This window comes from Clarias gariepinus, chromosome 26 (assembly GCF_024256425.1).
Source record: "Clarias gariepinus isolate MV-2021 ecotype Netherlands chromosome 26, CGAR_prim_01v2, whole genome shotgun sequence".
NCBI lineage: Eukaryota > Metazoa > Chordata > Actinopteri > Siluriformes > Clariidae > Clarias > Clarias gariepinus.
The window spans coordinates 13827391-13844635 of NC_071125.1; the positions used below are offsets into that span (position 1 = coordinate 13827391).

Here is a 17245-nt window from a genome sequence, read left to right on the forward strand (position 1 = left end):
AGCTTGTTTATTTTTAAATGCGTATTTATTACATATATAAATTACATATATAACTCATGCAATTTGAACAGTATTGTATACCGGATTTTCTTACAGTTACTGCATGTCAAGAATATCTTTTGTTTGTCAAAAAGAATAAAACGATTAATAATGTGCCTTTTGCTTTATTTAGAATGCTATCAGGGTTATAATAATGCTGACATATATATTGTCATGGTCCACTTTATTAGAAAAACCTGTAAAGCTGTTGTCGCAGCAAATCCCTGTGACTTCCTGGTATAAATTTTCATAAGTGTTTAATCCTGATGCAGCTTCTTGGTTAAAATTATTTTATTATGTATATTGTGTATTTATTTATTTAAATACGTGATGTTGATGGGGAAAGAGTTAGTAGCAATAGTTAAAAGGTTAAAGATAAAACTAAACTGATTAGCTTTATTGTAATCAGTGATATTATTATTTCAGGTTGAAGCCCACCTACATAAATGCATTTCTTTCTGTACAGCAGAACCCTCTGCTTAGCTTTTTAATACCAAGAAATAAAGTTTTGTTAGATTGAGTAACTTATGCCATTTGTTTTATTTTGTCCTGTTTAATAGATGTTCACAGATCTGTCCAGAATAAAATGGCATTAATACAGTCATTTTAATATGCCTATACAGTACATAAGCTGTCATGTACTAAAGCCATTTAAACAGTAATTTGGGAATGAAAGTGAATGAAAGACATGTCATACAATATGACACCCTGTATTTCTCATATTTTTAGTTATACTACACTTTATAAGTAATTTTTCTTTTCATTTGTCTTTTTTTTATTTTGTCTTTTAGATGCACAGCCCACAGAGGCAGAGAGAGAGACATGGAAGCAAGTGGACGTGGTCCTAATAGATGCTCGAGCAGTTCTTGATGAACTTCAGGCCTATAATGGAGCTGGGAAAGAGATAAGAGAGGTACACATACTCATTCAAATTTTGCATTTGCTTATTACTAAACCTGAATGGCAAATGCTTGAAAATAAAAACATATGGATGTAACAAAGAAGATAAATGTTTTAACGTGTGATTCACTGATAATTCGATACTGAGCTCAGAGTTCACAAAAAAAAAAACTGTTCCAAAACACCAATGGCACTTTTGACTGCACAAATGAAAATGTCTTCTCCTCTCTTGTCGTGTCAAAGTGGGTGTCCATGTTGACTACTACGATGAGGGATGAAGTGTGGAACTACCACTACCAAACAGTACTATCTGCCATTTTTGTAAACAGTCTTGCCTTTTAAACGTGGATAGTGATGACAAATAAATGTTGTTCTTTATGGCTGTGTAAATTTTTTTACTATATAATAAGAACTATCTTTTTTTTTAATGAAAAATATATATATATAACAGTACTCTTACAGTACACCACTGTTGTTGTTTATAAGCAGTTGCCATGGTACTGAAGGAGCCTAAAGAGCCCCGGAGGGAAAGGAGGCAATTTCATGTCCAACAAAATGTCTTTACTGTTCATTAGAATGATCAGCTGGGTAATAGTCATGGCTATGGCTTTTTCATTAAAAACAATTGTACTAAGATATAAATTTTCCTTACACTAAAAACTAAAAAAAAAACAAAGCATTTCCAAAACTGCTTGACTTTGTGAAGAACAGTGTCAGTAGACTATTGCAAGACATTTAGGCCTTCAGCTATTTTTTATTATATCAGTATTTTACATCACAGAAAGTCATTCCAGGTGGAAAGCAGTACTGGTATTCACACACTAGCAACATAGTAACGGGTGCATTTAATAGTAATGTGGGGTTTTCCAAAATGTTCTGTTAATGTTGGTACTGTACTCGGTATCAGCAAGTACCCACATTAAAATATGTGACTTACAATTACTTCCATTTGGGTACATACTGATACTTAGTGGTATTGGTGCACCCCTGTCTTAGTTTTTTGGCTGAGTTTAAAATAAATAAAAATAAACAGTATTTTAATGGGTTAGATATATTGAATGATTGTTTGTTTACTGCTGTGTTTAAAACCACAGACGATACTAGCAAATACTGTAGTTAAACTAGTAAAAAGTATCAAATGGCAAAACATACTTACCATTTATAATGTGCTTTTTTTGGCAGATATTGTATTTTAGTGTTAGGCTGGGGCTTTTTTCGATGGCAGACATTTGTTAGTTTTAAAAATATTCAAAACAGTAGTTTTTGGAATGACATGGTGAATTACCTTTCATCTAGAACGATAAACACTTGTAAAACAAAATGAAGAGAACTCTAACCACCCACATCTACACCTCTATGTAGGTCCATTGAAAGTAAATCTAGGCTTTATGAATACAACATCATTGCTGAATTTCATGGCTTTTTGTTCTATTTGTATTTGAAGGGTGTAGACAGACACATACACTGGAAATGCTCCAAACAATCAGGCATCCCATGTAGTGTTATTCAGTTTGCCAATTGATCATGCTTTTGCGTTATTCAGAAAGAGTGTCAATGTGACTGATGATCATGTTGCCACGGTGATTGTTGCTATACCAACTGGGTTGCCAGAGTATGCCAGCTTTGCCATGACTACTGGTGAATGGAAATGAATCCAGCCTTTTATTTTCTCTTTTATTTCACACTGCATTCTTTTTCTTTTCTTTTTTTTTTATTGGCAAAACCATTAATTATAGTTAGCACGAGGCAGGCCTAATTAAAAGAAATGTCAAAGAAAAGAACACCATGTATATTTATGAGATTATTTCACCTATAAATACATATGGTTTAAAGCTTGAGTAGATTTTTATATTGATTTAACATCTTCCAGCACTGCACCTGATTAACTTTGGACTGACACTGGAGCGTTTGTAAGGTCCATTTATAAAGGTAACTCCATTTATTTCTATTATTTATTTCTGTCCTCAGGCAATCCAGAACCCCAGTGATGAGGCGTTGCAGGACCAGGCTTGGGCTGCAGTTGTTCCCCTTGTGGGCAAACTCAAAAAGTTCTATGAGTTCTCTCAGAGATTAGGTAACTCCTCATGTTTCTTCACAGACTAATCACAGATTTGTTACCAAGTTTTCCGTTGCATGACCCTGTCCATGAGTTACGAGCAGCTGGAATAGAAGGCAGAGGGTGTAATTCTGAGAGGAGCAAAAGAATCACATATGTCAGGAATCACATGCCTTTGGCAAATACTGATCAAATGTGTGCGACACATCCGACACAAACACCAAAGAGACTGTGTGTGCCATAAGAGTCTCCGTGTGCACTGCTTCATAGCTAATATTTAAGGAAACAATTTACATGAAAGTATTCATGAGGCTACGAGTTAAGTTCATTATAAGCTTTGACTTCCATATAAATTGTTTCAACCAGTATTTAAGGGAAATATTTTTTAAAAGTATATATTTGTATTTTTAGAATAATTACTTAAATACTTACTTTAATATAGTATTGAGTGATGGATAGAGGTTGCAATTTTGTAAGTGATATACAGTAACACAAATCTGAACATTAGTAATAAAGCCAGCCTCTGGACTCTCTACAGCTCTTAGGACACTATTAGCAGTGGTGTCATTGCAGAAGAGACTCCAGGCAGGGGCTCTCATTGAAACCTGTCCTTGAAACTATAATCCATGAAATCCAAAGCCTCACTTCCATATGTTATGTAACCCAGTAAAGTAGGTCAGTCTTGCTGTATTTACTATTTCGACTTGAACCCAGTAGTCAGGTCACTAGACCATATAACTCATGGGAAACCTCAGCGGTTATACCTAATCATGGTGCATTTATGTGTCTCTCTTATGTTGCTTCAGAAATTATATTTAAGCCCAGTTTTAAGACACCATGTTTAGCTAACGTGTCACTACAGTCCACGTGGTCTGGCCGAACTGATTTAATATAAAGTGACATTCCCATCCTCAGCACCCACCTTCACCCCCTCATAGTGCTAGACTCACAGCTCTGTTTTGACTGGGATTTTTGTGTAGCCATAGTGGATGATTATAGATTTTAAACTGAGACGATAAAATCTGAAGATGTAGGTTAAGCTCAGCCTGTAACTTTTGCTTTCTTAAAGGGGTTTACTTGTCTAGCGTAACAGTGAACCACAAAAACTCAAGACATCCATAGCTAACGCAAGATGTACTCACTGCCTCTGTATTTATTGATTCATTATTGATTCTTGATAAAAAAAAATATATATATTATTTTAGATTTTAAATAAGTAAAAAAAAGTGTATCCGGAAATTCTTATGATTGGTTAATAGTTACGGAATTTTGGAAAGGTTAAATTTCGGATAATAAAATGTTGGATATGGCAATATCCAAAATTGATTTTCCAGCAATTCCACAAAACAGGATAGTCAATGTTTGGTTGATGCAGAATGCATGTTAAATAGGCGTGTTGATATATAGCATATAAACACATAAAGACAGACACACAACATCTCATTTGAAAGAAAAATCCTTAACAGTATGTGACTTTGTCAGTAAACATTGTCTTTTGTTGACCTTTGACCCTGCAGAAGCAGCACTGCACAGCCTGTTAAGAGCCCTAACCAATGAGACGTACAGTGATGCCACACAGCACCTGGAGCGCGAGCAGGCCCTTGCCAAGCAGTTTGCCGAGATCCTGCATTTCACACTTCGCTTTGATGAGCTGAAGGTACTTAATACCTCAAACACACTGCACGCACAGACTGATGAGATGTAAGAGTTGAGTCCTCAATTCTGATAGATCAGACAGTATTGATTCATTTCAAATTTTCTCTGACAAACAGTCAAGCAGTGCTGGCTGTTTATAGTGCAGATAAGTTATTTATCGTTGGTGACAGCGGTGGGCAAAAAACACAAATCCTGTACAAGCATAGGCACACTAGGTAAAATATTAATCATATTAAAGTTTAACTCCTCTATTTACGTTACTACTTGAGTAAATGAACAAATGTACTTACCATCCTGAAGTAGCACAACAGTGAAGTAAGATGAGTGAGTGAGTGAGATGAGTGCGTGACTACGTGAGGTAAGTAAGTGTTACAAATGAACCAGTTGTTTGTCAGAAAAACCATGCCCTAAATAAATCTGTGGTTCTTCAGTATAGTATGTATCTCAGTATTACTTAGATGAGCAAATTGATCACACTGTGGCACTGCAGGATCAAACTTGCTTCTGATGATAGAACATTTCTGTTATGCCACTCAGGAGGCCTTATTGTCCTTCTTCTCTTGTTATTTTATGATTAACAACTTACAGTAGTCACAGTGGACCAGTGTGCGCTGCTACGTTGGTTAAACATGTTATTTAACAAGAAATAACAATCATTAATATGAGGAATTAATCTATATGGAGATTTTATGAATTTATTACTTTCAAAGTTCCTGACAGTGAAAAGTGTTTAGGCCTTTTTACTTATTTGATACGTGTAAGAGTTTATCTGGGTCAGTGTAAGAAGAGACTTTGAAATAGTCGTATTTGTAAATTAAAGAAAAAGTATTGTAAATCTCTTAGCAAGTTTTAGAGGTAAGGAAATCCTCCTGTGTCAATAATGATTATATTTATGGTGCAACAGAGATTAGGTTTGTTATGTACTTTGTAGCTTATTTAGCAATATGTTAACATTTTAAGACTGCTTCCTAGAGCTTGAATTCGGAATTGATTATCTGTTTTATCGCAGTTTATCACAGTACAATAAAAAATTTATTAATTATTAGATCACAGTGTCCGTGTAGGTCTAAAACAAGTTTGCATGTTATGATGTCTTTCCGCTGCTCCCATTGAAGGGTCGCCACGCCAGACCAACTGACCCGCACAAGAGCTTGGCACAAGTTTTACGTCGGATGCCCTTCCTGACGCAACTCTCCCATTTTGGGACTGGCACTGCATCCAGTGGCTGGAATTTGGGCATTGGCTGGGAATCGAGCCTGGGCCTTTTACATCTATCTATCTGTCTATCTGTCTATCCGTCCATCCGTCCAAAACACAGATGTTTGTTTGTGTGGGTGGCTGATGGTGTTTGTACAGGTAGTCACCTGCGATTATCGGCTTTTATTTCATATTTTGGGCGTGTCACAGGCGTACGTCACCAACTCTAACAGTAAGCACCGTCATCTACGATAAAAATATTTACATCAGACTAAGCTCATAGCTACTAAAACCCCGGGAATAGACTGCTGTGCTCTAAAGTGACGGCGTGAGGAGCGGCAGCCAGTTGTCTGCACAATTTATTCACAGGTAATGATACTGTAGCACATATTGGTTTTGGTTATTTTTAAATACGGATTATTAGGACAGGCGGCTACAGCTGTCCCTCGTTTAGCAGTCGAAGAATGACCCTTAAGTATATGAGTCATTTGGGTTTTTAGGTGATCTTGCAATAAAACACCTGTTTTCCTTTTCTTGTCCTGTAGCTGGGACTGGAACAACTCACCAGTGGAATCAAATAAATATGTAGAATTATGTGGGACATGTTAATGCATTGCGGTGTTTGTTTTTCCCTAATAACAGAACCGCATGGCGAAAATATAACTATCCCAAAACGAATCCAATTGTTAAACGTGTACTTTTTTAAAAATGTTTTTTTATTTATATATATATTTTTTACGGATTTGTAAAACTAGCCGCTCACAGCAACACAACTGCTATGCATATCTCAGAAGGAAACACCCTGGGGCTCTCCAACATTAAAAGGACTAGACAGCATCCTAAGTATTAATAACAGTGAGGTTTTTTCTGATTGTTGGTTCGTATCTGTGCCTGGGGATAACTTTCTTATCAGTTTTGTTTCAGACGAACTCAACGGAAAATTTAGAGACAATGGTAATGGCTAGTATGGCAGCAATGCTTTTTAGAACATTTGCAAGTTGTAAGCAGCAAAAGTAGATTTTTACTGAAGTCATTATAAATTGATACAAGAGGCTTTTTGCAGATAAAGAATATAAGTGCATTTCCGGATCACACTCAGCACTAATTGAAGTAAATCCACTTAACACGCTCCACAACAATGTCAATAATAATTAATGGTGGTGTTTACTGTAATCTGTCATTATATATTAATGACTGCTAAATAGGCCTATACTGCCTTCGGTGATAAATAGTACCAGTAGGTATAAGTTAATGTTTGAAGTATTCTTAATTTTTAGATTTATAATAACATAAATGATGAATGCACAAGCATTCCTGATAGAAAAACACAATATAATTCACATATTTAGTTTTAAAATATGTCACTGATTTTCTTTTGTATTTATTTTTGTGTCTTAAGGTGTGTGCAAGATTCTTTTAAGTTACAGCTGTAGTCTATTTAAAATATTATTTAATTATATAATCAGAAATGTAATGAGATGTGGGAAAATCACTTCGGTTACTTTATAACCCTGTATGTGTCATGATTCTATTGTGGGCAATTTATATATTGCCACACTGACCTCAAAAAATCAGAAAAAAAATTACACACCCGTAGTGTGTGAATGGGTATGTGAGGTGTGTATGTGCTCTGCGATGGATTGGCACCCTGTCCAGGGTGTACCCTGCCTCAGGCCCCAAGTCTCCTGGTATAGTCTTCAGGCGCCTTGCAACCCTGAATACAGGAGAAAGCGGTATAGAAGATGAGTAAGTGGGTAGAAAAAAATAATTAAATTAAATAGTAAAATTAACATTTAGATTTTATTTTAAAGGTAGAATTTTTTTTATACATTTATTGACTTTTTAATTATATGTAAAGAATATATATATATATATATATATATATATATATATATATATATATATTTATTTATTTATTTATACATTTGCATTTGTGGTGGTTGCTGCTCCACTATAATCCTACAGGTGGTGTGTACTAAACCGTCAGCACATCATCCTGTGCAGTAGAAGCAAAATAAATAAGCAACATTTCTTTGTAATTGTAAGAAAATTTTACAATAAATATTGTATTATATTATAAAATCGTGATATTATCTGAATTGCAATACAACTTGAATCGTCACCTCTGTGTCGTGATATCATTTCGGGTGTGTACTAGTGATTTCCTGTTTTTTTGTTTGTTTGTTTTTTTTACTTTAAGAAATTGCTTAAATAAAAGGTTTAAAGATTAATAATAAAGGTTAAGGGAAGATAATCTTTAATATTTATTATACTCAAGCATGCTCAGTAATAACTAATTAACTTACTGTGTAGTACTGTGCAAAAGTCTTGGGCACATTCAAAATATGGCATAAGCAAAAGATGCTTTTAAAAACATTTCTGCATAAAAGAAACTTCTATAAAGAGCGATAAAGAATAATAAAATAAACAGTTAATATTTGGAGTAAAAACTCATTGGTTAAAATCAGGAGTTTTAGACACAGTTTTGTGCAGTTTTATAAGAAAACGGCTGTTAGGTTTTACTGAGCTTGCTGGAGAATATGAGTTCTTCTGGTCACTTTGTCACACTCGCTCCTTTCTATTTTTATGCAAATCCCAGGAGCGTACATTAGATTTTTTTGTTTGCATCTAAAAACTGGTCTGTCTTGTACTATATATTTTTTTCTTTACAGCCATGCATATATTTTCCTGTAATGTTATTTATTTATACATTTTTAAGTTATATATGGAAATACTGAATGATTTTGTACATAATTATGCAGACATGATAAACATGTATAACAAAGTTGGTACAGCATATAATATTGTGCCTAAGACTTTTGCACAGAAATTAAATTAATTTGGAATATATATTCCATCTATAATTTTTTAAGTATATACAAGTTGATAAAATATTTATATATGTATATTCCATATATTATTTTATTAACATAGGCTATAGAAGTTGATAAAATATTCATCAATTAGAAAAATAGGATAAATTAATATGTAAAATGATAAATGGATTAATTAATCACCTAAAAAAATAATCAATAGATTAATGAAAAATCCACTTTGCACTCGGGGCCACCTCACACCACCACAGCACTGATTCTTTTCCTATCACAGCACACTACATTGTGTTTCTTGGGTGTGTAAAGCTTTGAGCACTTTTGTCACAATGGAGGACTGTTTTTCCCTCAGATGCTGGTTAATGACCAGGCTGATTAGCTCAACAAGCTTCAATATCTCAGTAATTGCAGGATAACAAGATTAGCACTTAGCTAATGATAGGATTGTTTGTAGTAGTGCACCTGCGCAGTGCCCAAGGGATCTCCAGTTGGATTAAACTGGCATGTGAGACATTTATTTAACCCATGTCACATTGTGGTCACTATTATTTTGGTAACACCTACAGTCTTTTTGGCGCCCATAAAAACCAGAAAAGTGAACTCCAACTGTAACGTACAGAACTCTGTATTTAATAAAACCCTGTCACTTCGTGTTGCTTTTTATTTCCTTGTGCACTTTATCACTGTTATGAGTCAGGTCAGTTAGTTTATGCAAGTCCATCCTCTCTACCCATCCTGCATGTCTGTGTTTCAGACACTGCTACAACTTTAAAGGGTTGCCTTGTATTTTAGCTAATGTGGCCACAGGAGCTGACCTCATATGTCACAAGCAATCAGATCCACTTCTGTCTAGCCTGAGCCTTGTTTGTCTTAAAGATATTTTCATTGCCATGTGCTACTCTCTGTCTCGCTCCATCCATGCTAGAACACGCACATGCACGCGCGCACACATGCACACACTCCACCCCGGGGCAGTGGGATGAGATGGCCCAATTAAATATTCCCCCAGATGGGGGTGCTAAAAGCAGACAGGTAGGGGGTGGAAGGTGGCGTGCCAGCCATCCTCACCCTCCATGGTGCATCATCTTGGTACTGTGACCTAATTTAGTCTGCCAGTGTAATTTAGCACACCAGAAAGGGCTAGAATAAACTGTTTAACCCGATGCAGACAACACAGTAACAGACCGCAGAAAAATCTCCTAGAATGATGTGTTTATAGCATTATCTATAAATGTAATGCTCCAAAAGTCTGGTTCACTTAAATTCGGCAGATAAATAGGCAGTAATTTTAGTTTTAAAATTTAAATATGTTAATACTACAGTATGTACAACAACAAAAATATTTGCAAGTATTAAACTGCCGAGTATGTGAACTACCAAGGTGTAAGGTTGTACTGTAGATCATCAATACTTGCTGCTTCTTTTTTTATTTTTTTATTTAATGGGTAGAATTTTTATCCCTATGTATTTTCCTGTTTTCTCATTGATTCACTCACTTGTGTATTAATTTGATTATTTATTAATTGATTAATCTACAGTCACTTTGTTCTGGTCAGGGTCTTGGTGAATCAGGAGCTTGGAAACACAGAGCAGGAGACAAGAATCTCATACAGTATTTTAGCCAGACATGAACATCTTTTCTATGTGATGGAAGAAATGAACACCTTAGCTCAAAGGGCAAAGGGTGAAATGCCTTTATTATCAGAGGATAAAGATTGTGGTTTTATATACTTGCTTTGAAATGTAACAACTTTTTGAAAGCTCATAATCTTGTTGTTCATTTGAACAAGTATCTCTCTTATGTACCATATCTGTCTGACCTTTCACCTTTCACTGGACTTAGCTCTCCTCTTCGCAGCCTAAAATCATCATGCACGTCATGCACATATCCTACACTCCATCCTTTCCTCTACAAATACATGTCTACTGAACCTAGCTTTTGCTTAGAAACAGTAGGCTAATTGGGGCAATTAGAGAAAACCGAGCCAAGCGCTAAGAAAAACAGGGTCATCTTGGCAATCTGAAGGAGTCATAATCCATTAAATCTTATGATTGTAGTTTGCATTTCAACTTGCCTTACGATGTGTTTTATTCAGCATTTGTAAAATGGTCTTGTCATTAAAGGCCATGTTAAAGGTAGATGTAATGCCACACCACTAACACAATTACATGCACAGCCAAATTTACGTTATAATTAATAATGTTTCTCTTATTCTCCCTGTAGATGACAAATCCTGCCATACAGAATGACTTCAGTTACTACAGGAGGACCCTGAACCGCATGAGAATTAATAATGTCCCGGTAAGTACATATAAAAAGCTAAGTTTCCTGATATCTGCTTGTACTGTGTCCTAATTTCGTTCTCGTATTCTTATTCTAGTACATATCTAATTCCATTCTCACTGTCTTACTTTGTATGCATTTCTGTGAGAGATGGAAAGAAAATTTTTATTTAGTTATGAATCACAGGATGATCATCCTGGAATGGATCATCGTTACTGGAATTGGCTTGTTTTTAGCTCCAGGGTAGCCTTGAATATAACCAGTTCTGTGCTGAATATGTGAGCATCCGAATAGTGCAACAGAAACATGTTTTTATTGCATGATATTTAAAAAAATTGCGTGCATTAAAAAAGCCCCTTATCAGCCTTTTTCTCCCAAAACTGTGAGCAAATGAGTCTCGAAACCAACTCATTACACACGCTTACCCCATTTTAAAAACACCAAGAGCACAAATCAGTCTTGGAAATTGCCTGCATTGTAAGCCGCGTGTGCCAGCATTAGGAGCTGTATGCACCTGCGTGCCTGCAACTGATCAACACACACATTGTCAAATAGAGTTTTGGAGACTTTGGGGGGCATTTAAGGTGGTACACTGTTAAACTTTTTTTTTTGCACCTAGTGTACATGCGAAATATTTTAAATTATTTCTACCTTGGCTTTCCGTGTGGTAGAAGTGAACTATTGATGATGACATAACAGAGATGCCTCCGCCGCTTTAAAAATGTAGCTCTATTTTTTTATTATTATTTATTTTTAATTTAAGTCAAACATCAACCTCTTGTAATTTAAGTTATTTTGTGTTGTTTAAATGCTTCCCTTGGTTTTTAAATGAGAAAACTAATGTTATAAGCAATGGGCCACATTTAATTAACCATGTTTATTTCAGTTGTGAAGCCGTTGAATAAAGTTTAGGTATAAAACTTTTGAGTTATTACAACTTTATATAAAGGTTCTTTAAAATTGTAACAAAATCAGAGGAACATAAAGAATATTAAATCAGGATATTTATAAAATCATGATACTTACAGAATCACAATAGAAATTGAATCAGCAGTATGGTACAGTATGGTGATAATATTGTATCAGGTGGTGACAGGTGATTTCCGTTCCTATTATCTACTTTATACGTGTTGTCTTAACCACATATCGATCACACACCCCGCACACACCCCACACACACACACATCTGTGGTTTGGGGACTACTGATGCTAAGAAACGGACACCAGATAAGTAAGGTTGCACTAAAAACTACATTCCCTCACACACTCACACACACTCGCGTACACACGCACGCACACACACTCATGCACCTGAACTACTGCACATGCATTGTCCCTTGATACACATTCTCTTGAGATCTAAAATCTGAACTGAGATCTGCCTAAAATTCACCCCTGAAATACTCCCTGTGCAGATCTCAGAGGAGTGGGCTTGGTGCTTGGTAATCCCCTCTCATTCCTCCCTGCTGAACTTAGTGACCCCCTCATCCATGGCAGCTCCCTAGAGCCCTAGCACAGTCATTCAGCTCACTAGCCAGAAGCAACGACATCTTAACTTGTGTTAAATTTGGGACATGTTTTTTGGCTTTTACTCTAGAGTTTGCAGGTGTATGTTTTTTTTTTTTTTTTAAGCTGTGCATTCAATCGTTACGTTAAATACTCACTCACTTATCGTCATTACTACTTATCCTGTATTCAGGGTCGCGGGGGTCTATCTGGATCCTATTCCAGGAGACTTTGGGCACGAGGCAGTATACACCCTGGACAGGGCGCCCATCCATCGCAGGGCACACACATACACATACACACACTCATTCACACACTACGGGCAATTTGAGAACACCAAATTAACCTAACCTACATGTCTTTGGACTGTGGGAGGGAACCGGGAGACCCGAATGAAACCCATCAAGCACGGGGAGAACATGCAAACTCCATGCACACAAAGACGGGACTCGAACCCGGACCCTGTAGCAAAGACAATTTTAGCAATGATTCTTAAAATTCAATGTTTTCAGGACATTTTGTTCTGGCACAGGTTAAGCAGTGCTGTTCATCACACCATGTGCATAATCATCACACCACTTTATCAGCCTCTCTTTTGACTACCGCAGCTCATGTACATCATTAATAACATAGCACATAAAAAATGTATTTCATTTTTAATGCGCTGTGTTATCAATGATGTATTAGTAGGAGTCCGCCTTACTCATGGAGATGCACTGTCGTGCAGAGTTTAGTTCTAATGCACCTGATTCTGAGGCTTAGTCAGGGGCTTCAAGAGTATCTTAAAAATGCATGTAGGTGTTTAATTATAATTTGCATCAGGTGTGCTGAGCAGTCATCAGATATTTACACTGACAAACTCTGTTTATGTCGCCTTTGAATGATTACTTCTTGAGTTTAAACCTGTTGGTCAGTTATGAGTTTTGACAAAATGCCGTCATTTGTTTTAAGATGTTTTTCCTCACATTGTTATCTTTCCTTCACATAAATATGGGAAAAATGTGTCTTTCTTTGTAGGCGGAAGGGGAAAACGAGGTCAACAATGAACTAGCCAATAGAATATCTCTATTTTATGCAGATGCCACACCCATGCTGAAGACTTTGAGTGATGGCACAACAAAGTTTGTATCTGAGGTATGAAATGCCATAATTCTAATTTAAATTAAGCAACACAAACCCAATCTCCCTAGCAGTAAGGCACTAGAGGGAGAAAATGACCCTATACTCTTTTTTTAATTAATTAATTAATTTATTTTTATACAGAATAAGAACTTGCCTATTGAGAACACGACAGATGTCCTAAGCACCATGGCAAGTGTGTGTAAAGTTATGCTGGAGACACCGTAAGTTGTTCATCCTCTCTTATTCGTAATAAACATACTGTATCTAAGGTATTTGATATAAGATCTCAGTGTAGACACTTTGACTCTCTGCAGTGAGTATCGTAGCCGTTTCAGCAGCGAGGCCACTGTGTCATTCTGTTTGCGCGTCATGGTGGGCGTCATCATCCTCTATGACTATGTACATCCTGTCGGTGCTTTTGCTAAGTCCTCCAAAATAGATGTAAGTATATTTTAGCTGCCTAATAATGTCTAAGTAGGTTAAATAGGTATGATTTTAGAGGAAGTTTAAAAGTGTATAAATTTTGTTAATGCATCATAAATGTTGTATGCTGCTGAAAGATGTTATGTTTTAGGCATAACTCTTTCATACTATTTTAAGCAAAAACTATCTAACAAATAAAACATCTATATAGTAAACATGGAAATTAACCAGAAAACACACGCAAATCAAGCCTGTGACTGTTCATTGTACATTATAGTGTGAATCATTATTCTAACCTGCAATATTTGTGTCACCGAACAGATGAAAGGATGCATTAAAGTTCTCAGAGATCAGCCGCCAAACAGTGTGGAAGGCTTATTAAATGCTCTCAGGTAGGAAACAGAGAACACATCTTCTGCACTGAAACCATATAAAAATGTACACAGATGAGCCATAAGATTAATCTCACATAAAAATTTACATTATCAATTATATACTGTACCAGTACACTGGTAATGGCTTCATGGGCACCCAAGGATCATTTATGCCTGTGGGGAGCAATGGTCTACTCGTCTGGTCCTAGTCAACGCAGCACAGCTGCCGGCAGCCAAAAAGCCCAAGGCCGCCGACTCGGCCTCCGAACACCCCAGATCCCAATCTGATTGAGCACCCATAGGTTGCGCTGGACAAACAAGTTCGACCCAGCAACCCACAGCATCCAAATAATACACTGTCAAATAAACTAAACGTTTTGCTTTTGAGAGCCAAGTAAGGTCATGCTTTGGATGAACCACCTTCAAACAAATGTTTATAATGCAAAAGCTGAATTATTGTGTCATGTTTATTTTATGAAATATTTTCTGCATTTTTAACAAAGCAGGTATAGTAATGCACAATAATGAAATCTCAGTTTGTCATATTAATTTTTTACATTTATTTATTATACTCTGATTAATGGTTGTGTCATACGTCTACTAAAAAATTGTTTTCTGTGCAGGTACACGACAAAGCATCTGAATGACGAATCAACTGCGAAGACCATTAAAAGTATGTTGCAGTAAGCAGCATGATGGAGATACACACCACTGGCCTCAAACAAGTGTTCAGGGGACACACTCCCTCCCAAGCAACAACAATGCACAGAATGTCTTTTTTTGTTGTTGTTTCTTTGTTTAGTTTTTTTTTTCTTTGTCAAAATCAGACATACAAGTAAGACCAGTTAATTTTTTTTTCTAAAAGTGCATGCTATTTGCATTTGGTGTTTCTTTTTGTGCCAAATCACTCTTTGCAGAAATCTTGGTTTTAACACGTATAGCCATACTAATGATGGCAGCTACATAATGTGCAAAAAATATCTCTCTATATTTTGTGATTAATAGGTTAATTTTGCTTGTTTCCCTATTAAAGGGAGGGAGAGTGTTTTTGACTTGAAAATAAAAAAAGACATACAGTATATTAACAGAGAAATATAAATATATATTTTATTTTGTTTGATTTAATATTTAATATCATGTCCTCTGCATGACAATGTCATATTTAAGGAAAAAAACAACTAGTGTTTCAAAATTGTCTGACTGCTTGGTTTGTGTGCAAGTTCCAAAAAAAAAGTGAATTTAAATTATGTTCTGCTTTTAAAATGGTACTAGTCAAAACCGAGGTTTTCAAATTGTAGTAGTGTTTAAATTTTATATTTTTTATAGGTTTTGATTTATGTTTTTTTTTTTTTTTTTTTATAGTTGTGATTGTTTTTTTCTTTTGAAAACTAGTTTCGATATTTTTGGTGAATTAAACGTGGGTTTTGATGTATGATGACATGAAATTTGATGTTTAATTAAAAGTTGCTTTCTTTTTGTACATAATGTTTTATTTGGATGATTTGTTTCAGTGTTTGTTGAGAATCATCATTTTAATTGTTTTTGTGTGTGATTTTGCAATTTAATACACTTTAAATGAACTTTAAATATTTTCACAAAGAAAAGCCAGGTTATTGTTTATAAATTCCTACAACAGTCTTATACTGTAAACTAAATATTTCTTTTAATATATTTCATGTGTTTACAACAGTGAAATCTATAAATATGGCATTTATATAAATATCTATCAATATATCTATCACAATTATTTACTATTACATTAAAAATGACAGGAAGTTTTTGGAGTTGTGTTGGAAGCAGGAAAGATGGGCACATGTAAGGACCTAAACTATTTTGTCAAGGGCTAAATTGTGAGGCTAAATAATGCCAAAACAGCAGGTCTTGTGAGGTGTTCTTGGTGGATTATTGTTTTTATACCTACTGAAAGGGGTCCACAGAAAGACAACGGTAAACCAGCAACAAGGCAATTTAATACATATTGGGATCGGAGGCTAGCCGGTCTGGTCTGATCCCACAGGAGAGCTACTCCATCAGTGGGCCATGGGCACACAAGTCCCTGTTGCCAGTTCACCACTTAACCTTTCTTAGACCAGTTTTTGGTAAGCGCTAAACACTGCATACAGGAAACACCCCACAGGAGCTGATGTCTGATGTTAACCAAATATGGCTGATCTTTGTAAATAAAAAAGCAAACTTCTAAAGCCATCAATTCCCCCAACTAATTATTGATTGGCACTTGTTAACTCTCAATATTCAGCTTAACTTTAAAATATTAAGCCTTATATTTTCCTCACAACACTCCCAGCCTATTTGGTCAGCAATACCAAATAATATAACAAGGTGGCACTTCCGTTTTGGTATATTACAGCTGAATGTGTGTTTAGAAGAAGATCTTTTGCCACAATGCTGCTCTGATTACCTCCACTACTTGAACTTACTTTCGTCAGTAGTGAGTGGTGCTGGGTGTGACTACTACAGTATGTTCTATGGTTCACGTATAACGTATAGTGTGGAATTCCCCTTTCAGATGTTTTCTTCTGCTCTCTAAGCTCACTTGCTATTTTAGAACTGATGCTGATGACAGACATTGGCTTAAAACAATAAAGTTGGAATGATGTTCGATATTCGCTTGTTATTCAATGTTTTTTACATAATGATCCTCATTCACTTTTTATATACAGTATGTAACATAAAAACATATCACCAAGTGGACAGAGAAATCCTTGTTGTGTCACCTGCCTGAGAAGCACAGGCGGCTCATAAGGATCACTATCGATTGTCTCATTGTCATCGCACCTTTGCTCTATCTGCAACTCCTCCCAAACCATTCAAGGAAAAATTATCTGGATGAGTCTGG

The 17245-nt window shown here is 35.8% G+C and overlaps 1 protein-coding gene across 3 annotated transcripts in view; it reads left to right on the forward strand.

The window, feature by feature from the left end:
* Positions 1 to 17008, forward strand: part of fam49bb (family with sequence similarity 49 member Bb) — a 72462-nt gene extending 55454 nt beyond the window's left edge. For all 3 annotated transcript variants that reach the window (XM_053488014.1, XM_053488016.1, XM_053488015.1), the window contains exons 4-12: positions 831 to 952; positions 2908 to 3013; positions 4513 to 4652; positions 10904 to 10981; positions 13487 to 13603; positions 13733 to 13812; positions 13906 to 14032; positions 14336 to 14406; positions 15012 to 17008. In XM_053488014.1, coding sequence (XP_053343989.1) covers positions 831 to 952; positions 2908 to 3013; positions 4513 to 4652; positions 10904 to 10981; positions 13487 to 13603; positions 13733 to 13812; positions 13906 to 14032; positions 14336 to 14406; positions 15012 to 15075 — 905 coding nt within the window. In that variant the 3' untranslated portion in view covers positions 15076 to 17008. The remainder of the gene's footprint in view (positions 1 to 830; positions 953 to 2907; positions 3014 to 4512; positions 4653 to 10903; positions 10982 to 13486; positions 13604 to 13732; positions 13813 to 13905; positions 14033 to 14335; positions 14407 to 15011) is intronic.
* Positions 17009 to 17245: the final 237 nt, after the last annotated feature.